The sequence below is a fragment of the Nanorana parkeri genome, unplaced genomic scaffold (genome assembly GCF_000935625.1).
Source record: "Nanorana parkeri isolate BGI_ZX_2015 unplaced genomic scaffold, ASM93562v1 scaffold2245, whole genome shotgun sequence".
Lineage (NCBI taxonomy): Eukaryota > Metazoa > Chordata > Amphibia > Anura > Dicroglossidae > Nanorana > Nanorana parkeri.
Genome location: NW_017308513.1, coordinates 17,790 through 42,716, shown reverse-complemented (window position 1 = coordinate 42,716; position 24,927 = coordinate 17,790). Strand labels below are relative to the sequence as shown.

Below are 24,927 nucleotides of genomic sequence, written 5' to 3'. Positions count from 1 at the left end.
GGGGGGGGGGAACCAGGGCAGCCTCAATGACTGCTGGTGACAACGATCAGATGTGGACTGCTGGTCAGCGCCGCGGGGAACAAATCCACCCCGAGGCCAAGCGACGGGATTTTTACTAAAATGACAATAAAAGGTTAATTCCGTGTTTTCTGCCCGCTGAGTTACATATACGTCTCAGGAATTCCAATAGAGAAATGAAACTTACAAGTCCCATCCAACTGACAAAGCCAAATGAAGGTGTCACCCTCCCCTGTGGGGAGGGGGGGGGGGCAGAGACATTAACTACTGGGGGAAATCTCACCATTGTGGGAGTGGCAGAGACACCACCAACTATTGGAGGAAATCTCACAATTGTGGGAGGGGCAGAGACACAAACTACTGGAGGAAATCTCACTATTGTGGGAGGGGCAGGGACACAAATGACTGCGGGAATTAGAATAATCAGAGCTGAATGCAGCATATCAGCCTTACTTATTAATGTGACTTCATTGTTCACAGCACCCCGATAATCCCCTCTCCGCCTGCACTGAGCTGGTGGAAGGAATAGGATGATCTGATTGGGTGCTACATGGACAGCCTGAGCCTGTTTGCTTTTCTTACTGAGCAATGCATCATTCCTGGAAGCTAGAGGCTGAAATGAACAAAGATAACTTTGTGAGGTGGTAATATAGCAACTAAACCCAAAACATGGAAGTTTTCACACCAAAACTGTAATTTTCACTGAATTGAGCAGTCGCTTCTGTCTGTCACATTGTTCTTCTCTCTCAGCCGCTAACAGAAGAAATATCACACGGCACAGCGAGCAGCCTAATGCAAAATGTGATCAACAAGCAGAAGCAAGAGAACAAATTTAAAGGACCAACATTTTAGTGTTTGGTGGAAAAAGATAAACCCCCCAATTCTGCATGCCTGTTGTGTCCCATATGAGTGGTTCCCACCATCCCCGCACTGAGATCCTGGGTTTTATTGATGCCATATTAAGAGGGAACAGAACCAGGAAGGAGAGCAGAATGTTGTCGGCTTTAGTGTTTCCAAAGAATTTAGGAAGCCAGTAAGTGATTCAGTACACGAGACTTCACCTGTGCTGACATGTTACATTTAGATGGATCAAACAAGAGAGAGATACAAAGTAACATTGTTTATAAACATTGATCAGAGGGAGATACAAAGTAACATTGTTTATAAACATTGATCAGAGGAGAGATAGAGAGATACAAAGTAACATTGTTTATAAACATTAATCAGAGGGAGATAGAGAGATACAAAGTAACATTGTATATAAACATTGATCAGAGGGAGATAGAGAGATACAAAGTAACATTGTTTATAAACATTGATCAGAGGGAGATAGAGAGATACAAAGTAACATTGTTTATAAACATTGATCAGAGGGAGATAGAGAGATACAAAGTAACATTGTTTATAAACATTGATCAGAGGGAGATAGAGAGATACAAAGTAACATTGTTTGCGGATTACATAAAAAATCAAATCATTTTCAGTTGGTCCCGTAGAAATAAAGGAGAATAGAGAGTGAATACATTTCAGTGTCGCCATCTCCACATTCGGGGCGCGGCGTATCCGCGGGATGTGGGTCTGTTTGCTTTCCCTCCTCAGTATAGGTTTCGGTCTCTTGGGAACCTCTCGGGAAATTTAAATTAAATCTGCGCTGAGCTGTATTTGGGATCATTAGATAAGAGCCGGGGGAGCCCCCGGGGGCCCGTGTCACTATCATTTCCTCCGACACGCAGCTCAGCCTCATCTCCATGTGCAGGAAGATGGCACCGCGCCAATGTGACCCAACAGTCACTTTCCACCTGTGTGTTGCCTGTTGTTGGTCACGTGACCCATCAAGAAACAGATTTTGTTTTTTCATCGTCCTCTCTGCCATTCCATCCCGACCAATAAAATGGGGGAAGGAATGCATCTTCTCCTGCACAGAAGGAACCCTGCTCTCTGATTGGTGGTTGGCAGTATGGTGAGTGTCAGGAGAACGCTATGTACTGTGGGAGGCATGGACATTCGCATGGCATTCTTACCTGTAGATGGAGCCAACGAGCATGCTCATCAGCTCCCTCTAGTGGTGAGAATGTCCAGTAATCAGTATTTAGCCAATGTGTGTATAAATCCTGCCCCAAATGTCTGGACACTGTCACTGTGCAGCACTCTGCTCGGCCGCATTCATTATCCCACCCATGCAATTAGTTATATCTGACCTCCGTCCTCCCCTTCAGTCTTCTATCTGACCTCCGTCGTCCCCTTCAGTCTTCTATCTGACCTCCGTCCTCCCCTTCAGTCTTCTATCTGACCTCCGACCTCCCCTTCAGTCTTATATCTGACCTCCGTCCTCCCCTTCAGTCTTCTATCTGACCTCCGTCCTTCCCTTCAGTCTTCTATCTGACCTCCATCCTTCCCTTCAGTCTTCTATCTGACCTCCGTCCTTCCCTTCAGTCTTCTATCTGACCTCCGTCCTTCCCTTCAGTCTTCTATCTGACCTCCGTACGGTACCGCTGCACATGTTTGTGCCATGTGCGCAATGCTAAGGTGTAAACAAGCCTCGGGGACAAATGTAACATTTTGGATTTCCCATCAGTGTGGTCACCGGGACAAACCTACTCATCGGCCCCCTGGGGTCACATGCCAGTCACGATGCCGGATCCGGCAGCACGCGGCGGAGGCGCAGACATCAATCGATACCCTGCCGAGGTCTCGTTGTCCCAATTTACAGACGGCTGGCTGGTCGGTTGCTAGGCGACCGCAGGAATGCTCATTAATGGCTTAGGCTAAATTAGGAGGCTGCCGGGGAGGAGAGAACAGACGATTCTGTTTATTACTGCCACCGCGCGACACCTACACAGGGCGGACATGGCAGGGAACGTGGAGGTGTGCGTGGAAACCTGCCCAGCAACAGAAACTCTGTGTGTGTGTATATTGCCAAAAGTATTGGGACCCCTCCCCCTCCAAATCATCTGATTCAGGTGTTCCAATCCCCTCCATGGTCCCCGGTGTATAGGACGAGGCAATAACCCAATACTGAACCCTACGGACTAAGACTGGGGGGCCATTAGAGTTCATGTGCGTCCCATTACTTTTGGCAATATAGTGTATGTTTTATATTGTAAGGGGGACCAACTCAACTAGTATCGGCAGCAGTAAGCCATGCAGACAAGGACACCCAGGAACAGTCCAAGCAGGTTTGTTCAGCAAGGCAGCAAACAAACACAGTTCAATGCAGGTCTTTGTACAGCGTCAGTACAGTCCATGACATAAATCTAACAAAACGTCTTCTTGCCCGAGACAAAAACTAATCTCAAGTTCCTAACAAGGTGCTTCCTCAACGGGTTCCCCAACTGGCAGCACTTGTGCATTTTTAGTTTTCTTGTAGCACTCAGCCTTTTCACCCAGCAGCAGGGACCTCAGCATCAGTCCGCTCACCTACATATAGGTCTGTGGATGGCTGAGACTAATAATGAGGTCTGGCTACCATGGAAGATGTGGACCTGGGAATGGGGCCTTCATCCCACCAAAGCTCTTCAAAGCCTCCATGACCCAGAACAAGATCCCAAGAAATCAAAAAGTTATTTTTTTCTCCATTCTCCATCTTCTCCTTCCCTCATAAACCCCGGAGGCCTCGCCATGTGTAGTTGAGAAACCGCCGTCCACAACATTGGCCCTCCAGATCCTCACTATAATCACATCCAGAATTGTACATCTGACAGGAGCAGACAGTGTCACAATGTAAATAGGCAATTAGAACAAAGCTCATCATGTGCCCGAGGTGAGTCTGAATATCACGGTGGGCTTCACCCAGGGGACAATAGAGGTGTCCACCACAGGAATCAGGAGGCTTTTATTGAGGAGACAGAGGAGGTCTCCACGCCTAGAATCAGAAGGGCTTTACACCAGAAGTCAGAAGAGGTCCCCATCCCAGGGGTCAGGAGGGCTTCAACCAGGAGATAAGGGAGGTATCCACCCCAAGATTCAGGAGGACTTCAGCTAGGAGACAGAGAAGATCCCCACCCCAAGGATCAGGAGGTGCTTGAGCCAGGAGACAGAGGAGGTCTCCACCCCAAGGATCATGAGGGCTTCAGCTAGGAGACAGAGAAGATCCCCACCCCAAGGATCAGGAGGTGCTTGAGCCAGGAGACAGAGGAGGTCTCCACCCCAAGGATCATGAGGGCTTCAGCTAGGAGACAGAGAAGATCTCCACCCCAAGGATCAGGAGGGCTTCAACCAGGAGACAGAGGAGGTCTCCACCCCAAGGATCATGAGGGCTTCAGCTAGGAGACAGAGAAGATCTCCACCCCAAGGATCAGGAGGGCTTCAACCAGGAGACAGAGGAGGTCTCCACCCCAAGGATCAGGAGGGCTTCAGCCAGGAGACAGCGGAGGTCTCCACCCCAAGGTTCAGGAAGGCTTCAGCCAGGAGACAGCGGAGGTCTCCACCCCAAGGGTCAGGAGGGCTTCAGCCAGGAGACAGAGGAGGTCTCCACCCCAGGGGTCAGGAGGGCTTCATCCTAGGAGTCAAAGGAGATCTCCCTTCCAGGAGTCAAGAGGGCTTCACCCAAGGGACAATAGAGGTCTCCACCTCAGGAATCAGGAGGACTTCAGCTAGGAGACAGAGAAGATCCCCACCCCAAGGATCAGGAGGCCTTGAGCCAGGAGACAGGAGGTCTCCACCCCAAGGGTCAGGAGGGCTTCAGCCAGGAGACAGAGGAGGTCTCCACCCCAAGGATCAGGAGGGCTTCAACCAGGAGACAGAGGAGGTCTCCACCCCAAGGATCAGGAGGGCTTCAGCCAGGAGACAGCGGAGGTCTCCACCCCAAGGTTCAGGAAGGCTTCAGCCAGGAGACAGAGGAGGTCTCCACCCCAGGGGTCAGGAGGGCTTCAGCCAGGAGACAGAGGAGGTCTCCACCCCAGGGGTCAGGAGGGCTTCAACCAGGAGACAGAAGAGGTCTCCACCCCAAGGATCAGGAAGGCTTCAGCCAGGAGACAGAGGAGGTCTCCACCCCAAGGGTCAGGAGGGCTTCAGCCAGAAGACAGAGGAGGTCTCCACCCCAAGGATCAGGAGGGCTCCAGCCAGGAGACAGAGGAGGTCTCCACCCCCAAGGGTCAGGAGGGCTTCAGCTAGGAGACAGAGGAAGTCTCCACCCCAAGGATCAGGAGGGCTTCAGCCAGGAGACAGAGGAGGTCTCCACCCCAAGGGTCAGGTGGGCTTCAGCCAGGAGACAAAGGAGGTCTCCACCCCAAGGAGGGTTTTACCCAGGAGTCTGGAGGGGGGGGGGGGAGTGCACACAGTATGGGTTTGAGCATTGACGGGCCTGGGTCTGAGGCCAGAAGGCTGAATGAATGTTTATTTTGTGACTGGAGATGCTGAACAACCTCTGGGAGGGTGACCGCGTTCTGAGAACTTTTATATAATAAGATTTGGCGAGTTGTGTTGTCCTTGAAGCTCCGCCCACTTGAACCTATTCTCACATATATATCCTACACGGGGGGAGAGCTGCCTCCTGGCAGAGGAAGTGCTCAGGGAGCGAAGAGATACATCGTTCTGGAACATGGAATGGCTTTGTATGAAATGTCCGGATTGTCCGCGTCTCCAGCGTCGCGTATCACACCCGAGCTGGGAAATGGGAGAGAACAACCATAGAGCCGACCTCCCATCCCCCAACACTAACGATCCCCAATGAATGCCGCTCGGCATGCTGATCCCGATACACAATACGGATTCTGGAGCTGTCCATTATACGGTGCTGAAGAAACACAATGTATCAGACCGTGGAATGTTCGCAGTGCAGACCCTCCCACTCACAGCCTGATTTCTGCTTTGCAGGAGGTTGGCAGATGATAACGGGAATGCACATAACGGGGTTACACATTTTATATTAAGATTTCGGATGTTCTTATCAATCTTCAGCTTAGAATTCATGTTCTATAATCACTGACATACCAGAAGCCGGACTGAAGGGATCCGAGCTTCCTCCGGGATGGATGGATCAGCTGATCGGAATCTCGGGATCGTTCATCTTATGGCTCGGCAGAGAAAGGACGGCCAAGATGCTGCCACCTCCATCGTTACCATGGCAACCGTCCAACGTGATGCCAGCGACTGTCATACACCCAACACGCACCGCAAGCATGTAACTCTCACCTTCCCACTGATAATCCCTCCACACAGGTGCCGCCACCCCTCCCCCCCGGGCAACACGGCTACTACAAGTCCCAGCACCGCCTACCGGCTATTATACATTCACATCACTGTAAGATGCCGAGTGCAGAGAACACTGAGTCGGTCACATCAGTCTCTGTACAGAGGAGCTTACACTCTAATGTCCCCTCCCCCACAGTCACATCAGTCTCTGTACTGAGGAGCTTACCCTCTAATGTCCCCTCCCCCACAGTCACATCAGTCTCTGTACTGAGGAGCTTACCCTCTAATGTCCCCTCCCCCACAGTCACATCAGTCTCTGTACTGAGGAGCTTACCCTCTAATGTCCCCTCCCCCACAGTCACATCAGTCTCTGTACTGAGGAGCTTACCCTCTAATGTCCCCTCCCCCACAGTCACATCAGTCTCTGTACTGAGGAGCTTACCCTCTAATGTCCCCTCCCCCACAGTCACATCAGTCTCTGTACTGAGGAGCTTACCCTCTAATGTCCCCTCCCCCACAGTCACATCAGTCTCTGTACTGAGGAGCTTACCCTCTAATGTCCCCTCCCCCACAGTCACATCAGTCTCTGTACTGAGGAGCTTACCCTCTAATGTCCCCTCCCCCACAGTCACATCAGTCTCTGTACTGAGGAGCTTACCCTCTAATGTCCCCTCCCCCACAGTCACATCAGTCTCTGTACTGAGGAGCTTACCCTCTAATGTCCCCTCCCCCACAGTCACATCAGTCTCTGTACTGAGGAGCTTACCCTCTAATGTCCCCTCCCCCACAGTCACATCAGTCTCTGTACTGAGGAGCTTACCCTCTAATGTCCCCTCCCCCACAGTCACATCAGTCTCTGTACTGAGGAGCTTACCCTCTAATGTCCCCTCCCCCACAGTCACATCAGTCTCTGTACTGAGGAGCTTACCCTCTAATGTCCCCTCCCCCACAGTCACATCAGTCTCTGTACTGAGGAGCTTACCCTCTAATGTCCCCTCCCCCACAGTCACATCAGTCTCTGTACTGAGGAGCTTACCCTCTAATGTCCCCTCCCCCACAGTCACATCAGTCTCTGTACTGAGGAGCTTACCCTCTAATGTCCCCTCCCCCACAGTCACATCAGTCTCTGTACTGAGGAGCTTACCCTCTAATGTCCCCTCCCCCACAGTCACATCAGTCTCTGTACTGAGGAGCTTACCCTCTAATGTCCCCTCCCCCACAGTCACATCAGTCTCTGTACTGAGGAGCTTACCCTCTAATGTCCCCTCCCCCACAGTCACATCAGTCTCTGTACTGAGGAGCTTACCCTCTAATGTCCCCTCCCCCACAGTCACATCAGTCTCTGTACTGAGGAGCTTACCCTCTAATGTCCCCTCCCCCACAGTCACATCAGTCTCTGTACTGAGGAGCTTACCCTCTAATGTCCCCTCCCCCACAGTCACATCAGTCTCTGTACTGAGGAGCTTACCCTCTAATGTCCCCTCCCCCACAGTCACATCAGTCTCTGTACTGAGGAGCTTACCCTCTAATGTCCCCTCCCCCACAGTCACATCAGTCTCTGTACTGAGGAGCTTACCCTCTAATGTCCCCTCCCCCACAGTCACATCAGTCTCTGTACTGAGGAGCTTACCCTCTAATGTCCCCTCCCCCACAGTCACATCAGTCTCTGTACTGAGGAGCTTACCCTCTAATGTCCCCTCCCCCACAGTCACATCAGTCTCTGTACTGAGGAGCTTACCCTCTAATGTCCCCTCCCCCACAGTCACATCAGTCTCTGTACTGAGGAGCTTACCCTCTAATGTCCCCTCCCCCACAGTCACATCAGTCTCTGTACTGAGGAGCTTACCCTCTAATGTCCCCTCCCCCACAGTCACATCAGTCTCTGTACTGAGGAGCTTACCCTCTAATGTCCCCTCCCCCACAGTCACATCAGTCTCTGTACTGAGGAGCTTACCCTCTAATGTCCCCTCCCCCACAGTCACATCAGTCTCTGTACTGAGGAGCTTACCCTCTAATGTCCCCTCCCCCACAGTCACATCAGTCTCTGTACTGAGGAGCTTACCCTCTAATGTCCCCTCCCCCACAGTCACATCAGTCTCTGTACTGAGGAGCTTACCCTCTAATGTCCCCTCCCCCACAGTCACATCAGTCTCTGTACTGAGGAGCTTACCCTCTAATGTCCCCTCCCCCACAGTCACATCAGTCTCTGTACTGAGGAGCTTACCCTCTAATGTCCCCTCCCCCACAGTCACATCAGTCTCTGTACTGAGGAGCTTACCCTCTAATGTCCCCTCCCCCACAGTCACATCAGTCTCTGTACTGAGGAGCTTACCCTCTAATGTCCCCTCCCCCACAGTCACATCAGTCTCTGTACTGAGGAGCTTACCCTCTAATGTCCCCTCCCCCACAGTCACATCAGTCTCTGTACTGAGGAGCTTACCCTCTAATGTCCCCTCCCCCACAGTCACATCAGTCTCTGTACTGAGGAGCTTACCCTCTAATGTCCCCTCCCCCACAGTCACATCAGTCTCTGTACTGAGGAGCTTACCCTCTAATGTCCCCTCCCCCACAGTCACATCAGTCTCTGTACTGAGGAGCTTACCCTCTAATGTCCCCTCCCCCACAGTCACATCAGTCTCTGTACTGAGGAGCTTACCCTCTAATGTCCCCTCCCCCACAGTCACATCAGTCTCTGTACTGAGGAGCTTACCCTCTAATGTCCCCTCCCCCACAGTCACATCAGTCTCTGTACTGAGGAGCTTACCCTCTAATGTCCCCTCCCCCACAGTCACATCAGTCTCTGTACTGAGGAGCTTACCCTCTAATGTCCCCTCCCCCACAGTCACATCAGTCTCTGTACTGAGGAGCTTACACTCTAATGTCCCCTCCCCCCCAGTCATACATGTATATAGCTCTGACATATAGCGCAGCGCTGTACAGAGCATACATACATCTGGATGGTAGTTATGGTTTTGGTGGGTGTGGCCTCGGCGGCCATTGCTCAGTCTTCCCTCCACATGTTCCTGTGGGAGAGGCACACTCTGCGCTGTGGGTCACAACGTGTCGGGGATGGGGTTGTCGCGGTCGCCCCGGGGCGTGCACCATGCGTCCGTGCCCTCGTTTCTGTGCCGTGTTAATATTAGCAGCGCGCGGGGCACCTCGGCCCAGATCTGTGTGCGTCGCTATAAATATTTCACAGGAGAAGAGGAAGAGCCCCGGAAATGAGCGGCCAGATGGAGACCTGCGCCCGCCGCCGCCGCCCACCCCGTCCTATTATATTCGCTTCCCGCTTAACCCCTCTGACGCCGGATACGGGAGAGGGACGCACCGATAACCAGAGAGGAAGTGATATTGGCTATTGGTAATAATCAATAATTAGGCTGCAACCATCTCCCAGAGCCCCTCCCCCACCCCATCAGCTTTAAGACGTATGTTGTACTACAAATATTTAACCCATTTGAGTCCAGAACTGAAGAGGAACTCCGCGCAGAATACAAATTAACCCTTGCAGTGGGCCTACCCGGGCACTCATCACAGGGATGGTGGGAGCTCCTCATAATGGGCACAGCAGGTGTACAGACCCGGGAACTCAGCACAGGGATGGTGGGGGCCCCTCATAATGGGCACAGCGGGTGTACAGACCCGGGAACTCAGCACAGGGGTGGTGGGAGCCCCTCATAATGGGCACAGCGGGTGTACAGACCCGGGAACTCAGCACAGGGATGGTGGGGGCCCCTCATAATGGGCACAGCGGGTGTACAGACCCGGGAACTCAGCACAGGGATGGGGGGGGGTCCCTCATAATACTGAAATATCAGCTTTGGGTGGAGTGGCGCTGTAGATGTAGCTCTCCTCTCGGCTGCCTCATCCGGAAGGCTCGGGGGGGTTCCCCAGAGATCGGACTTGTCAGTATCAGAATCCTCAGTCCGGTCATGTCTGTGGGATGGCTTCAGCTGCCTCTCTGTTCCATCACTCGGCCTCCATTGTGCTTCCCATTCATGTTCAGGATCCCCGTCCCTGGAGTGGCAGGATGTGATGTCATCGATGTCTGTCGGAGGGAACAGAGGGGTCTTGTCCTCCTATATCTCTGTGATGTCATCACCCCCCACAGCTCCGGCGGTCCCTCTGCTTCATCTATGTGTGTCGGCTGCTCCGTCTTTACAGACAAAGTACAAAGTTCATCCGATTTCTACGTCTTTTCTTTAAAATGATCAGAACTCAAAAAATTACATTTTGAAATATTTTTCTTTTTTTTAAGTTAAAAATACATTAGAAATGTGCGTCAGTAATGCAGGAAACGCACGCTGTCACATGACAACGCACCCGCCTAATGCTACAAAACACCGAACATTCCACACATGCATGGTGCTACAAATCGAATGTTCTCCAATTGTGCTGCACCTGCAGATGGCTTTTGAAATGACAGGTCCTCTTTAGAGTGATACAAAGCGACAAATGATATATCTGTACAATGGCCGGAGAGCCCCAGACAGCTGGCCAGCGGAGTTCTCTGTGATCCTATGACCTCCGGGGTCAGAGAGGAGGTGACAGGACACCAGGGGGAGGTCAGAGGTCATAGAGGGACAATGAGGTGTGAGCGCTGATCCCCCGCCGCGGACACCCACTGAACTCATAATGCGCATCTGATACCCAGCTAGGAGGGGGAGAGGGAATAAAACACATGGCATCAGTCTCTGTACAGAGGAGCTTACACTCTAATGCCCCCTCCCCCCACAGTCACATCAATCTTTGTACAGAGGAGCTTACACTCTAATGTCCCCTCCCCCACAGTCACATCAATCTTTGTACAGAGGAGCTTACACTCTAATGTCCCCTCCCCCACAGTCACATCAATCTTTGTACAGAGGAGCTTACACTCTAATGTCCCCTCCCCCACAGTCACATCAATCTTTGTACAGAGGAGCTTACACTCTAATGTCCCCTCCCCCACAGTCACATCAATCTTTGTACAGAGGAGCTTACACTCTAATGTCCCCTCCCCCACAGTCACATCAATCTTTGTACAGAGGAGCTTACACTCTAATGTCCCCTCCCCCACAGTCACATCAATCTTTGTACAGAGGAGCTTACACTCTAATGTCCCCTCCCCCACAGTCACATCAATCTTTGTACAGAGGAGCTTACACTCTAATGTCCCCTCCCCCACAGTCACATCAATCTTTGTACAGAGGAGCTTACACTCTAATGTCCCCTCCCCCACAGTCACATCAATCTTTGTACAGAGGAGCTTACACTCTAATGTCCCCTCCCCCACAGTCACATCAATCTTTGTACAGAGGAGCTTACACTCTAATGTCCCCTCCCCCACAGTCACATCAATCTTTGTACAGAGGAGCTTACACTCTAATGTCCCCTCCCCCACAGTCACATCAATCTTTGTACAGAGGAGCTTACACTCTAATGTCCCCTCCCCCACAGTCACATCAATCTTTGTACAGAGGAGCTTACACTCTAATGTCCCCTCCCCCACAGTCACATCAATCTTTGTACAGAGGAGCTTACACTCTAATGTCCCCTCCCCCACAGTCACATCAATCTTTGTACAGAGGAGCTTACACTCTAATGTCCCCTCCCCCACAGTCACATCAATCTTTGTACAGAGGAGCTTACACTCTAATGTCCCCTCCCCCACAGTCACATCAATCTTTGTACAGAGGAGCTTACACTCTAATGTCCCCTCCCCCACAGTCACATCAATCTTTGTACAGAGGAGCTTACACTCTAATGTCCCCTCCCCCACAGTCACATCAATCTTTGTACAGAGGAGCTTACACTCTAATGTCCCCTCCCCCACAGTCACATCAATCTTTGTACAGAGGAGCTTACACTCTAATGTCCCCTCCCCCACAGTCACATCAATCTTTGTACAGAGGAGCTTACACTCTAATGTCCCCTCCCCCACAGTCACATCAATCTTTGTACAGAGGAGCTTACACTCTAATGTCCCCTCCCCCACAGTCACATCAATCTTTGTACAGAGGAGCTTACACTCTAATGTCCCCTCCCCCACAGTCACATCAATCTTTGTACAGAGGAGCTTACACTCTAATGTCCCCTCCCCCACAGTCACATCAATCTTTGTACAGAGGAGCTTACACTCTAATGTCCCCTCCCCCACAGTCACATCAATCTTTGTACAGAGGAGCTTACACTCTAATGTCCCCTCCCCCACAGTCACATCAATCTTTGTACAGAGGAGCTTACACTCTAATGTCCCCTCCCCCACAGTCACATCAATCTTTGTACAGAGGAGCTTACACTCTAATGTCCCCTCCCCCACAGTCACATCAATCTTTGTACAGAGGAGCTTACACTCTAATGTCCCCTCCCCCACAGTCACATCAATCTTTGTACAGAGGAGCTTACACTCTAATGTCCCCTCCCCCACAGTCACATCAATCTTTGTACAGAGGAGCTTACACTCTAATGTCCCCTCCCCCACAGTCACATCAATCTTTGTACAGAGGAGCTTACACTCTAATGTCCCCTCCCCCACAGTCACATCAATCTTTGTACAGAGGAGCTTACACTCTAATGTCCCCTCCCCCACAGTCACATCAATCTTTGTACAGAGGAGCTTACACTCTAATGTCCCCTCCCCCACAGTCACATCAATCTTTGTACAGAGGAGCTTACACTCTAATGTCCCCTCCCCCACAGTCACATCAATCTTTGTACAGAGGAGCTTACACTCTAATGTCCCCTCCCCCACAGTCACATCAATCTTTGTACAGAGGAGCTTACACTCTAATGTCCCCTCCCCCACAGTCACATCAATCTTTGTACAGAGGAGCTTACACTCTAATGTCCCCTCCCCCCACAGTCCCATCAGTCTCTGTACAGAGGAGCTGACACTCTAATGTCGGGCACTCGGTCACGGACAGTGTCTGGAGAGGAGGGGACCCGGCGGCATACCTCATCCCGCCGGGTGAACGTCCCGTCCTCTCCCTGCCGATCCATCACCAAGATGGCCGCCGGCAGGCGTCAATTAGATGGCGATGACATCACTGCGGGGTGTCACCCGATCTCCGCTCCGGGTGTCTCCCGGCCCCGTGCCCCTGTATGGACGGGTCACCAGAAGGAGGGGAATTGAGGTGCCACACAACCTAAGGATGATCTAAACATTTCCAGCTATTCAGCCCCAAAAAAATCCAAATGAACTATTTCCACATCGAGGTTGTGAACAGTGTAAATCCACGTGGCTGCGTCTCTGCAAAGAGCGCTCCCTAACTCTGTACTATCTGAGCTCCCAGCATGGGACTAGTGATGAGCTGGACATGCGTGGGGTAGTCCCTCTGCTCTTGCTGATTGGTTTCTTGTGCTGCTTCTTCCTCCCCCTCTCTGAGCTCTGCTGTACGGGGGATGGCTGATTCCAGGTCACACTCTGGTACTTACACTACTTACATTTAATGAATATGGAGCTCCATTCGTTTGCAGCTTTTATATCTGCCCATCATTCACCTGCTCATTCACTCATTAGGGCTCATTCACACGGCATGCACTCCCCTGCAGTGACCTACTCACCGGGAGGCACAGGTGCTGCGTGTGATTGCGTGCAGCTGCCTGTGGCTCCCTACGGGAGGAAGCAGCTGCACGCAGTTACACACAGACCCCAACCAACACATGCGTGCAGGTCCGGTTGCCCACACTTGGACGCACACTGACAGATGTGCACACGCGTGTGAATGAGCCCTTAAAAAAGAACTATGAGGGGGGTGATTTTCACTCCTCCTCATAGTTCTAGCCGACCTGTGACAATGAGACTGTCACAGGTCTGCTCAGTAGATCGGGAAGTGAGAGAACACATACCGGCGCTCGCTCATTTCTCGATCATCTCCCTGCAGAGAGCGGTGACTGTCACTCACCTCTCCCTGCAGGGATTCCCCCCTCCCTTGTCCGATCCTCCAGCGCTGACTGGAGGAACGGACGGGGGAGGGGGCGGGTACTGCTGGCTCTGCCTCTAGATAGGCAGAGCCAGCTGCCACTCACGCAGCTGGGTGGATCTCCACAGTAATGTCGGGATCCGTCCGGGCTGCGGCGGTCTCAGTATACCGCGAGCTGTAGCTCCCTATATACTGAGCTTAGGGTGACGGGAGGACGCTAGTTTGTGTCCTCCCCCGACCCTTAGGAGAACTATGGGGGAAAGCACTGACCTCATAGTTCTCTTTGAAGGCCAGCATGGGCTAAGCTACTCCCCCGAGCTTTGTATGTCCTCACAATCATTCACCTCTCACCTCTGTTTCAGGCAAAGATGGGAGCTCACGGTGAAGGTGACGGACTGCATCCAGATGAATATGCGCGGAAGGCGGAGGCTGGTGTCCGTGGAGACCCGGAGCGATATAACCAAACCGGACTTCTGCAAAGGGCGCAATGGCCTGGTGCTACACTGGCCCAAGAACTGAGAGACGGTCCCGCCCACCGCGGACCCGGCAAGATTCATTCCTAACAAAATAATGTTATTAAACTGGAAGCGTGAAACTTCTCGCCGCTCTCGGCGGAATTGTGTGAACGTTCCACCAAAAGTCATCGACACAACGTAGAGTCATCAATGTGTGTGTGTGTGTGTCACAGTAAGGCCTTCTCAGAACCATGGCTTCTATGTAGTAAAGCTGGCCGCACACCTTACAACCCTCGCAAGACTTTTGTTGTGCGAGGGTTGTAAGGTAATTAAAAAAACGTTCCATCTGCCCATCTTGGACAGGCAGATCGTACTTGCGATCATCGAAAAGCCCGCCCCCCATGTATTCAATGGTCTCGTTCCCACATTGGCGTATTTCCGCCCGTCCCTAACGCGCTACAAAACGGCCCACGACTGAAAAGGTTCAGGTACTACTTTGGGCCGTTTTGTTGCGCGTTTCCATTGGGATACAGCCAAGTAGCCTTCGGAAACGCGCGACGGTCGCGCATATGCAATACGCCTAGGTGTGAACGAGACCTAAGGCATGGAACCCATTTAGATTGATCTCATTGGGTCCCAAGTCCTCCTCCATAGACGTCATGGTTTCCATACACTGCACTGATGATGGTCTAAAAGCCCGAGACAGCTGTGTGCAGTTTGGTATAAATGTCTCTATAATATTAGACTATATTTGCTCTATACACCAACGGTTCTGGATCTGGCCAATGGGGTGTGAAGGAGTGATCTGCATGGCTCCACCCACTGTCCTTACTTTTGGGATATGTGATGGAATGAGACCTGTGATCACCTTCTCTTCTATGAAGGTTTCACTGTGCACTGAACTGATTCAGTTGGAGGGCTTTTAGATAGACATGTGCGATTCGTTTCGTTCCGAATCAAAATTCGGACGAATTTTCGTAAATTCGGACATTCGGATGTATCCAAATTCCGAATTACAGACATAACAAATGCAAACGAATCCGAATTTCCATTTCCGAAATTCGGTAGCGTTAGTACGAACGTTCGTTTCGTTTTCTGTTCTTATTCGTTTCGTTCGTTGGAGCAAAGTGACATTAGAGAAGGAGAAAAATATTTTTTCCCCCTCAAATGTCACTTTTGCTGCAAACGGACGAAACGAATAAGAACAGAAAACGAAACGAACGTTCGTACTAACGCTACCGAATTTCGTCCGAATCCGAATTCCGAATCCGAATTGACTTTCACACCCGAATCCTGAAAAACGAAATAACACAAATCCGAATTTAAAACGAAACGAAACAAATTTTTTGGCAGTGCACATGTGTACTTTTAGATTCCTTTAGTCCCTTCTCACTATGACCTCTATAGTTACAGAGTCTTTTCTATGTGTGTATATATATATATATATACAGTGTATGGCCAGAAGCATGTATGGCCCAAAAGGCCCTTCTCTGTTCCTTTGCTCCAGCATGTCCCCTGTGTACAAAGCCATCTCCATAAAGACATGGTGTGACCGGTTTGGTGGAGGAACTCCAGTGTCCTCCATAGAGCCCTGACCTCAAACCTACTGAACACCACTGGGATGATTGGAGTGCTCAATGCAAGATCTTTTCATCCAGCATCAGTACCTGACCTCATCCCTAATAAATACCTCTGAGATGAATGGCAATGCCGATTGCGCGCCAGATCTTCTCATCCAACATGAGTCCTTGACCTCACAAATGGGCACAGATTCCCACAGACACCCTCCCATAGGGTAGGAGGATGTTACTGTTGTAAAGGGGGTACAATTCCATATTAATGGCCACGGGGGGATGTGGGCAACTCCATATTAATGGCCATGGCTTTCTAATGGGATGTCCAACAAACCCATATTGGTGGGATTTTCAGAAGTCCATAACATTTGGCCAGATAGTGTTTAAGTTCCAGAACAAAATATTTTTAGTGAACTATGCTGGGTGGCGGCAGTAGGGGGGATTTCCCTTCACTTCCTGTTCCGAATACACACCATGAAGTGAAAGTAGAACCTTCCAAAGTGAGGGGAAATCATCTCTTAATTGTCACCAGAACAAGTCAAACTAGCCAGACCTTGTATGCATGGAGTTGGCTTTGTACACAGGGGGCAGTCATGCCACGACAGAAAAGGGGGGCCCACGTACTCGTGCCCATTTGTGAGGTCAGGTACTGATGTTGGAAGACCCGACTCACAATCTGCGTTCCAGTTCATCCCAAAGGTGTTCAGTAGTGCAACTCCATATTAATGGTCATGGGGGGGGGGATGGGGGCAACTCAATATTAATGGCCATGAGGGGATGTGGGCAACTCCATATTAATGGCCATGGCTTTCTAATGGGATGTCCAACAAACCCATATTGGTGGGATTTTCAGAAGTCCATAACATTTGGCCAGATAGTGTTTAAGTTCCAGAACAAAATATTTTTAGTGAACTATGCTGGGTGGCGGCAGTAGGGGGGATTTCCCTTCACTTCCTGTTCCGAATACACACCATGAAGTGAAAGTAGAACCTTCCAAAGTGAGGGGAAATCATCTCTTAATTGTCACCAGAACAAGTCAAACTAGCCAGACCTTGTATGCATGGAGTTGGCTTTGTACACAGGGGGCAGTCATGCCACGACAGAAAAGGGGGGCCCACGTACTCGTGCCCATTTGTGAGGTCAGGTACTGATGTTGGAAGACCCGACTCACAATCTGCGTTCCAGTTCATCCCAAAGGTGTTCAGTAGGGTTGAGGTCAGGGCTCTGTGTAGGACACTCGAGTTCCTCCACCAAGCTGGTCACCCCATGTCTATATGGAGCCGGCTTTGTACACGGGGGACAGTGATGGTGGAACAGAAAAGGGTCTTCACCAAACTGTGACCACAAGGCTGGAAGAACACAATTGTCTGCAATGTCTTTGTATTAACAGAACTTCAGCTTTACTGAACTTTCACCTCACTGAGAACACCTGAGGTTAATTATTTGGAGGGGGATCCATGTACTTTTGGCCATATAGTCGGTGTGATGGTCAGGTGACCGCACAATTTTGGGTATATAGTATATGAAAAAAAGAAAGTGTAATAAAACTGTAAAATAGTGAAAATGTGAACTCTTTACTGTGATCCGTGGAATCTGTAGTCCAATGGAGGACAGACGTCAGGAGATGGATCATCCTGAGATCCTTCAACCCAACACCACGTGACCGATGCCAGGACAGGGCCAGGTCAGTGAAATAACGAGAGAGACAAGGATCCATTTTTATTCACTTTTATTTTCATGAAAAGTGCCACTGTGGATGTCCCATTATTAGGAGGACAAACATTTCCCCATCTGTGGTGGGGAGGACCTGCATCTACCCATGACCCAGACATCCCGCACAGCCAAGACACGACGGACCTAAAAACACCTTACTTCCCCAAAAATATTCAAACAACACATCGGTAACATCGTTTCCACTTCCCTGCCATCCTCCTGACATCAACACAAGCACGTCGCACACAGGCGGCCATGCCGTCTTCTTGATTTGCTTCCTGAGGTGACTCTTAAACGGCCATATCCCAAAGCCAAAGGGGCTCGTCCCATTTTTTCCGAGTGTTGCCCATGAAAACCATAAAACCACAGCGACAGAACAAAGGCGAGACCGACTGTGTGTTGTTTTGTTTTTTTGTTCTTTTTGTTGTTGTTTTTTTTAACAATCAACGGCAAAAATCCATCAGTCACTTTTCAGACTTGTGCCGGAAAACGCAAGTAGGAGGGTCCGAGGACTGCGACGTGGCCGACGCCTCCGGCAGAGATGCTCCAGTGTCAGCACATAAGAAAAAAAAAAAGTCCTTACAAACGAAAAAAAAAAAATTGAGATGAACAAAGTCCGTCCCAAGACGTGTTTCCTGCCGTCTGCACAGAGGAAACTTTGTTTTTTTTTATCAATTGTGAACCATTTTTGTTTCCTTATAAATTAAATAATTTACAAAGTGAGAGGAAAAAAAACGAAACCCATAACGTAAGAACATCAAAGTCTTGCATGCACCACGCACACGGAAACATAATATTAATAATATCGTCATCGGTAGTATGTACAATACAGCATTTCTGGCCCGCCCCCGAAGAGCAGGCCTTTTGATTCAGATGGGAAATAAATCAGACAGGAAATATTCCTCAAAAATAAAAAAAAACAAAAACCCCTCGGAGCCGTCCCATCGTGTAGCTGGAGGTGAAGGAAATCAATGAGCTATTGATGATATCCATCAAACAATAAAAGTCTGATCCATTCACACTAATCAGAGATCTGTGTTATCCACTGCAGCCAGAATCTAGATTTCCTGACACCTACATGGCAGCATACAATGGGGGCGGAGCCATACCCATTGTATGCTGTCATGTATTAGCGTCAGGAAAGGAAAATTACTGATAGGTAAGTATTCGATTTTCCGTTTTCCTGACACCTACATAGCAGCATACAATGGATATAGCTCCGCCCCCATTGTATGCTGCCATGTATTGGCGTCAGGAAAGGAAAATTACCGATAGGTAAGTAAACAATTTTTCGTTATCTACCCACAGAGCCCCTGGGAGTGTATTTCCTACAGCCTGTGCTTTGCAACTTCCTCTCTATCCCTCTGCTTCCTGTAATGCTAAACTTCCAAAGAAGGGTTGAATGGGACAGGCGTCTGTGAGGAACCTCTCTGTATGGATATTTTTTTTTAATTGGGTTTGCGGTATGTCAGAGGCCAGAAGGAGGCTCCAGGAGATGTGTGGCCCACTACAGTAATATCTAATATCCAGATGGTGCTCCCCGTAGGCATCTCATGGTGTAACTTTCACTTTCAACCAAAGTGTACCTCTAAATCTGAAGGTGGGGATCTCCATATCCCCATTGCCAATCTTGCGGAGATTGGCAATTGGGATACCAAACTCCGGAGGAGGAGAAGATACCTCAACTGGGTTGGCTAATTTGGTCAGAAATAATCCTGGCTAAGACCACCATCTTTGGCTCCTTTTCCAATGACAGTGAATATGAATGCCATTATCAGAAGGTCTTTTTCTGAAATGTTACCCATAAACATGAATGTTGGGGTCCACCAAGTGCACGTTTATGTGGAGGGAGCAGGAAGGAAGGACTGAGAAGGACAACTTATCAATGGGGTAAAATGGTGGGAATCAGGCAAGAATTTCGAACCTGACCAACCAATTGTTCCGTCATGATCAGTCTGCTGGGTACGGCTGTTCTCGCTATAGAAAGTAGATACAAATCAGACAGACCCGGGTTTAGGTTCCCAATGTGGAATATTATTGCCAATCAAAGCCAACATGGACAAGTCTTCAGTTCTTACAAAGGCTGGAATAGCCCCAATGTCTGTCTGTAGGGTAAGCATGAAGCAGAAGACGGAGAGGACGTGGAACATCTCCAGAAAATGTATCCCAGCTCTTATCACAGGGAACATGCAGGCCAAAATAAAGCCTTTTCGGAAGTATAACACCACCCAAGGAGTACACCATATTGGCTATGATCCTCCTGACCAGAGATGGAGAACTTGTGTTTCTACCGGGTGACTTTAGACATGACGGAGTGCTCTCTACCTGAAATATTACCATAAATTGGAAGCTTCTTCACAACCAGCATATCAAAATAATCATCTCTGTAATATGGCGGGCAGTGGGAAATATCCAACCACCATCAGAACCATCCTAACCCAGAATCTAACATTTTGTATACACGTCTTTGGTGGAAATGGAAGAAAAGAGTGGCCTGACACAATATTTCCCTCCACTTCCAGGCCTGACACAATATTTCCCTCCACTTAATTCTTCTCATGAATGAAATAATGGCGACTGCGTCTTATGGCCCCTAGGAAGGCAATCATATCATAGACTTACCACAGATCTACTGCTACATATGTCATCCCCCAACGTGCCGTGTGCACTACGTGGAATGAAAAATAAAATTGACCTGCTTCGTGCTTTCACCTAAGTCCACCCAGCGAGGTGATCTGACCACGAGGGATGCTTATGCCAGATGCTAAGAATTCCTATCGTAGGTAGATTAACGTGTTCAACTCTCATGTGAGGTCTCTGTAGTCTCCACCCACACAAGTGACTCACAGATCCATGTAGACTGTGCGGGGGAGAAAAAGATGTCTCATCATATGTAAAAAACCAGACAGAATCCATGTTTCTGCCGCAATGGCGGGATAATGATCAATGACTGCGACAGTCAATGATTTACATTGAGTTTTGCCTCAATGTGTTCATTAGAGGAACAGAAAGAGACATGAAGCCTACAGACCCAACACATCGCTGCCTCTATCTCCCAGCATGCCCTGCTACAGCAGTGATATGGCCAAATGGAATCGAGAAAAATTGGAAGTCGATGATTGGCTGCCCGGTAAAGCCAATGAGATGCCAGATCTCGCTATTCTATGCAGCTATGGCAAATACTGAACTAGATGTGATATCTGAGTCCTGAAGGAATGACCTGGAACAAAGCAAGCCGCCATTGCTGTACCTAACAGCCCATCCCATAATGTAGAATGACAGCTGGAATCTGATTGGGTGCAGTGGCTAACCACAGACTCACCAAGAGCACCGGGCAGAGAAACATCTGTACATACTCAATCAGAGCACCCCACTGGGATGACCTCTCTGATGTATCAGATGGGAGATGCTAAAAATGGTTCCTTTTCTCCATAGAGAGTTGGAAGATCCAGCTCGGACCTCACTCAGGGACGCCATTTCCACAAACTGTGCGGTGAAAAGCCAACGTCTAACGATCAGCAGTGCTCATGATGTGAAATGGCGGATGGACGCTTTCCTACCAGAAATGGTCTCTCCACCTGTATATAGTGGACTCATCATTGGATGCCTTGAATTAATATGCAACTGATGTGATCAGAAATCATTATTTCCTCAGTATGAAGAAAACATTGGCAGCCGGGTCATCAAATATGTGCACTGTTCACTGACAGGAAGTTAATGGACATCCCATTTCAGAACCATGAGCATAATTATAGAGTTGGCTACAGCAGCCTCCACACTTCTGGAAAAGCTTTCCACAAGATGTGTGTCCTTTGGAATTTGTGGCCACTCAGACAACATTTGTGAGGTCGGGTGCTGATGTTGGATGAGAAGACCAGACTTTAAATTCATCCCAAAGGTGTTCAGTAGGGTTGAGGTCGGGGCTCTGTGCAGGGCACTTGAGTTCCTCCACCAAACTGGTCACACCATGTCTTTATGGAGCTGGCTTTGTACACAGGGGACGGTCAATCAAAAGGGGGGTCCTCGTACTTGTTCCCATTTGTGAGGTCGGGTGCTGTTGTTGGATGAGAAGACCTGGCTCTCAGTTGGCATTACAATTCACCCTAAAGGTGTTCAGTAGGGTGGAGGTCAGGACTCTGTGGAGGACACTCAAGTTCCTCCACACCATACTGGTCACACCATGTCTTTATGGAGCTCGTACACAGGGGACGGTCATGGTGGAACAGAAAAGGGTCTTCACCAAACTGGGACCTCAAGGATGGAGGACCTCAATTGTCTACAATGTCTCTGTATGTACTCTCCATCATTTGCTCCTCATACTTTTGCTCCTATAGTATATATTACATGTTTATGTTTATAACAGACAGCAGGAACTCTATAAATAGTCGTCATTGCGAAGACATTCATCATAACAAACATTTGGTATGGAACCTCGAATCCGTCCCTTTGGCTGGGTACCTGCAAAGAGGTCAGTAAAAAACGATACCCCCACCCATGTTTAACTTGTCCACCTCGTGGTATCGAGCATTACCTACCCAAGTGCATTAGAGGACCGAAAAATGTATCCGTGGTGTTGCCTATAGCAACTAAATGCTTTAATTCCCAAACACGAAATGGAAACCTGGAACCCAGTTGGCTGCAGTGGGCAACACAGACACTCTCCCTACAGACCCATTGGAGGGATGCTAAAGCAAAGTAATTGTACGAAGATCCTGCAACAACCGGAGTAATCATGTCTTCCCCAGTAAAACTGAAGAGCTCTGCGTCCACCAAACTCCTAGGCTAGCTGAGAGTCAGGATGGCTGCATCAATCAGCAGCTTTTCATGCAGGTACTCTGCTTAGAACAAAATTCCCATTATTGAGGCCCCCCACCTGTGTGCAGGCGCATGGAGAACCCTTTACTCAGCGTGCCATGTGATTCAAGTCACCAATGGTTGAAAGCTGGAGGTTGGCTACAGTAACCAATAACATTTAGCATTTTGCTTGCAATGTGGTTCGGAAAATGAGGGTGAAACACGATTGGTTGTTCAAGCAGCATTTACATTTCCAGAATAACACAACCACCATTCACATTGTAGAGGGTCTATTCCAGGTACAGATCATCTGATACTATGGAGACAAACGCCCAAACCTGTAAAAACTGGAGCTGAAGAGAACAATGAAGTTCCCCACAGCAACCAATCAGATGCTCCCTAATACTACCTATTCTGCACTGGAGAAACAAAAGCTGGAATCTGATTGGTTGACATGGACAGCACATCCTCTGCCCCAGTTTTTGTACATCAAAGCCCGCCAGTGTTTGTTCTCAGGGTGGTAATACTGCAAACCAGGTACTTATATAATGGTGCCACTGACAGAGAATGCCACTCCTGGCAGGCATCCCATCAGCACACAGATCAGGAATACTGACAGGTAATGAAATGTGTGCAGAATACAATGCAGTGTGACCATTCCTCATCACGTCCCAGCTCAGTGTCCACATCTCAGCCCCGGAATACTCAGCTCTGGTTGGTTATTATTCATCCAGCAATGAACCCTAAAGGGAACCCGCAACAATGCAAATATGACACATTGCCGAAGTGTAAAGGTGAAACTCTGGAGGCGTCACCCCGACACTTGATATGCACACGCTTGTCCCAGATTAGTGACTATGAGGATAACCCCCATGGGGCACGCACCCTAAAATACAGGTTAGCAAGTTCCCTTTAGTGTGTACCTGGCACCAGCATCAATGGATGAAAGATGGGGGATGAGAGATGGGGAGAGAGAAAGGGGAAGAGGAGAAAGAGAGGAGAGAAGGAGAGGGACATAGGAGAGGGGGGAGAAAGCAGAGAGAAGAGAAAGGGAGAGGAGAGAGAAGAGAATAGAAGAGAGAAGGGAGAGGGGGAGGAGAGGAGAGAGAGAGAAGAAAAAGGAAAGAGGGAGAGGAAAGATAGAGAAGAGGGGAGAGAGAGAAAGGAGAGAAGAGAGGGAGAGAGAGAGATGGTGGGGTGAGAGAAGAGAAGGAGAGGGACATAGGAGAGGGGGGCGAAAGCAGAGAGGAGATAGATAAAGAGGAAAAAGAGAAGAGAATAGAAGAGAGAAGAGGAGGAGAGGAAAGAGAGGAGAATGAGGGGAGAGCGGAAGGAGGGAAAGGAGAGAAGAAGAGAGAGAGAAAGGAGAGAAGAGAGAGGGGGTGATGAGAGAAGGAGAGGGACATAGGAGAGGGGGAGAAAGCAGAGAGAAGAGAAAGAGAGAGGAGAGAGATAAAGAGGAAAAAGAGAAGAGAATAGAAGGGGAAGGGGAGGAGAAGAGAGAGAGAGAGAGCGGGGATGAGAGAAGAGAAGGAGAGGGACATAGGAGAGGGGGGAGAAAGCAGATAGAAGAGAGAGGAGAGAGATAAAGAGGAAAGAGAAGGGGAGCAGAGGAGGAGAGAGAAGGGGAGGAGAGGAGAAGAGAGAAGGGGAGGAGAGGAGAAGAGAGAAGGGGAGGAGAAGAGAGAGAGAATGTATAGGAGATGAAAAACATAACACTGAATAAGAAGAGAAACTGTCAGAGAGAACAGAAGGACAAAAGAAAGGATTGAGGGAGAGATGGAGGAAATGTGTAAAAGAAAAGAATGACAGATGAGAATGGTGAAAAGAGGAAGAGGGGAGGGAGAGAGATGGGAAGTAGCCGAACAATCTCCCTCTTTGTTCCCGCCAGCCGTAGTAGCATGAAGTATAGCGCTGTGGATGGAGAGCTCTGTACCCACATCTACAATAACCCCGGCTTCCTGTCCACAGCGATACAAAGTGTCACCATCCAGTATATCTACATGACAGTCACACGCGATGTAAACAGAGTCATGGCACACACACACAGGCTGCGGAGTCCATGCATGTAATCCGTATAATACAGCAGACAAGACATGTGAGCTGCCTGTCACACGCCGCCTGTACAGCAATCTATTCCTCATTAATGTAAAGCCGACTCAGTGTGCTAACACCAGCATACATCCCCCCCCTCCCGGTGGGAAATAATCCCCGGGAACTGGTTAGTAGGCTACACCGTCTGAGCCCTGCGTTGGCGCAGAGGTGAACCTTCCCTTTAACACACATATAACAAGGCCGGTAGCATGAGATTTCATCTTTTAAATAACACCCCCACCC

The 24,927-nt window shown here is 49.4% G+C and overlaps 2 protein-coding genes across 3 annotated transcripts in view; one reads left to right on the top strand and one right to left on the bottom strand.

The window, feature by feature from the left end:
* LOC108801194 (unconventional myosin-Ig-like) overlaps positions 1-14,578 on the top strand; it is a 119,532-nt gene extending 104,954 nt beyond the window's left edge. For both annotated transcript variants that reach the window (XM_018573125.1, XM_018573126.1), the window contains one exon: positions 14,417-14,578. In XM_018573125.1, coding sequence (XP_018428627.1) covers positions 14,417-14,573 — 157 coding nt within the window. In that variant the 3' untranslated portion in view covers positions 14,574-14,578. The remainder of the gene's footprint in view (positions 1-14,416) is intronic.
* Positions 14,579-18,226: 3,648 nt separating this feature from the next.
* The window catches only part of LOC108801195 (cyclin-dependent kinase 5 activator 1-like), a 9,215-nt gene continuing 2,514 nt past the window's right edge, over positions 18,227-24,927 (bottom strand). The window contains exon 2 of the mRNA XM_018573127.1: positions 18,227-18,272. The gene's annotated coding sequence lies outside the window, so the exon portion shown is untranslated. The remainder of the gene's footprint in view (positions 18,273-24,927) is intronic.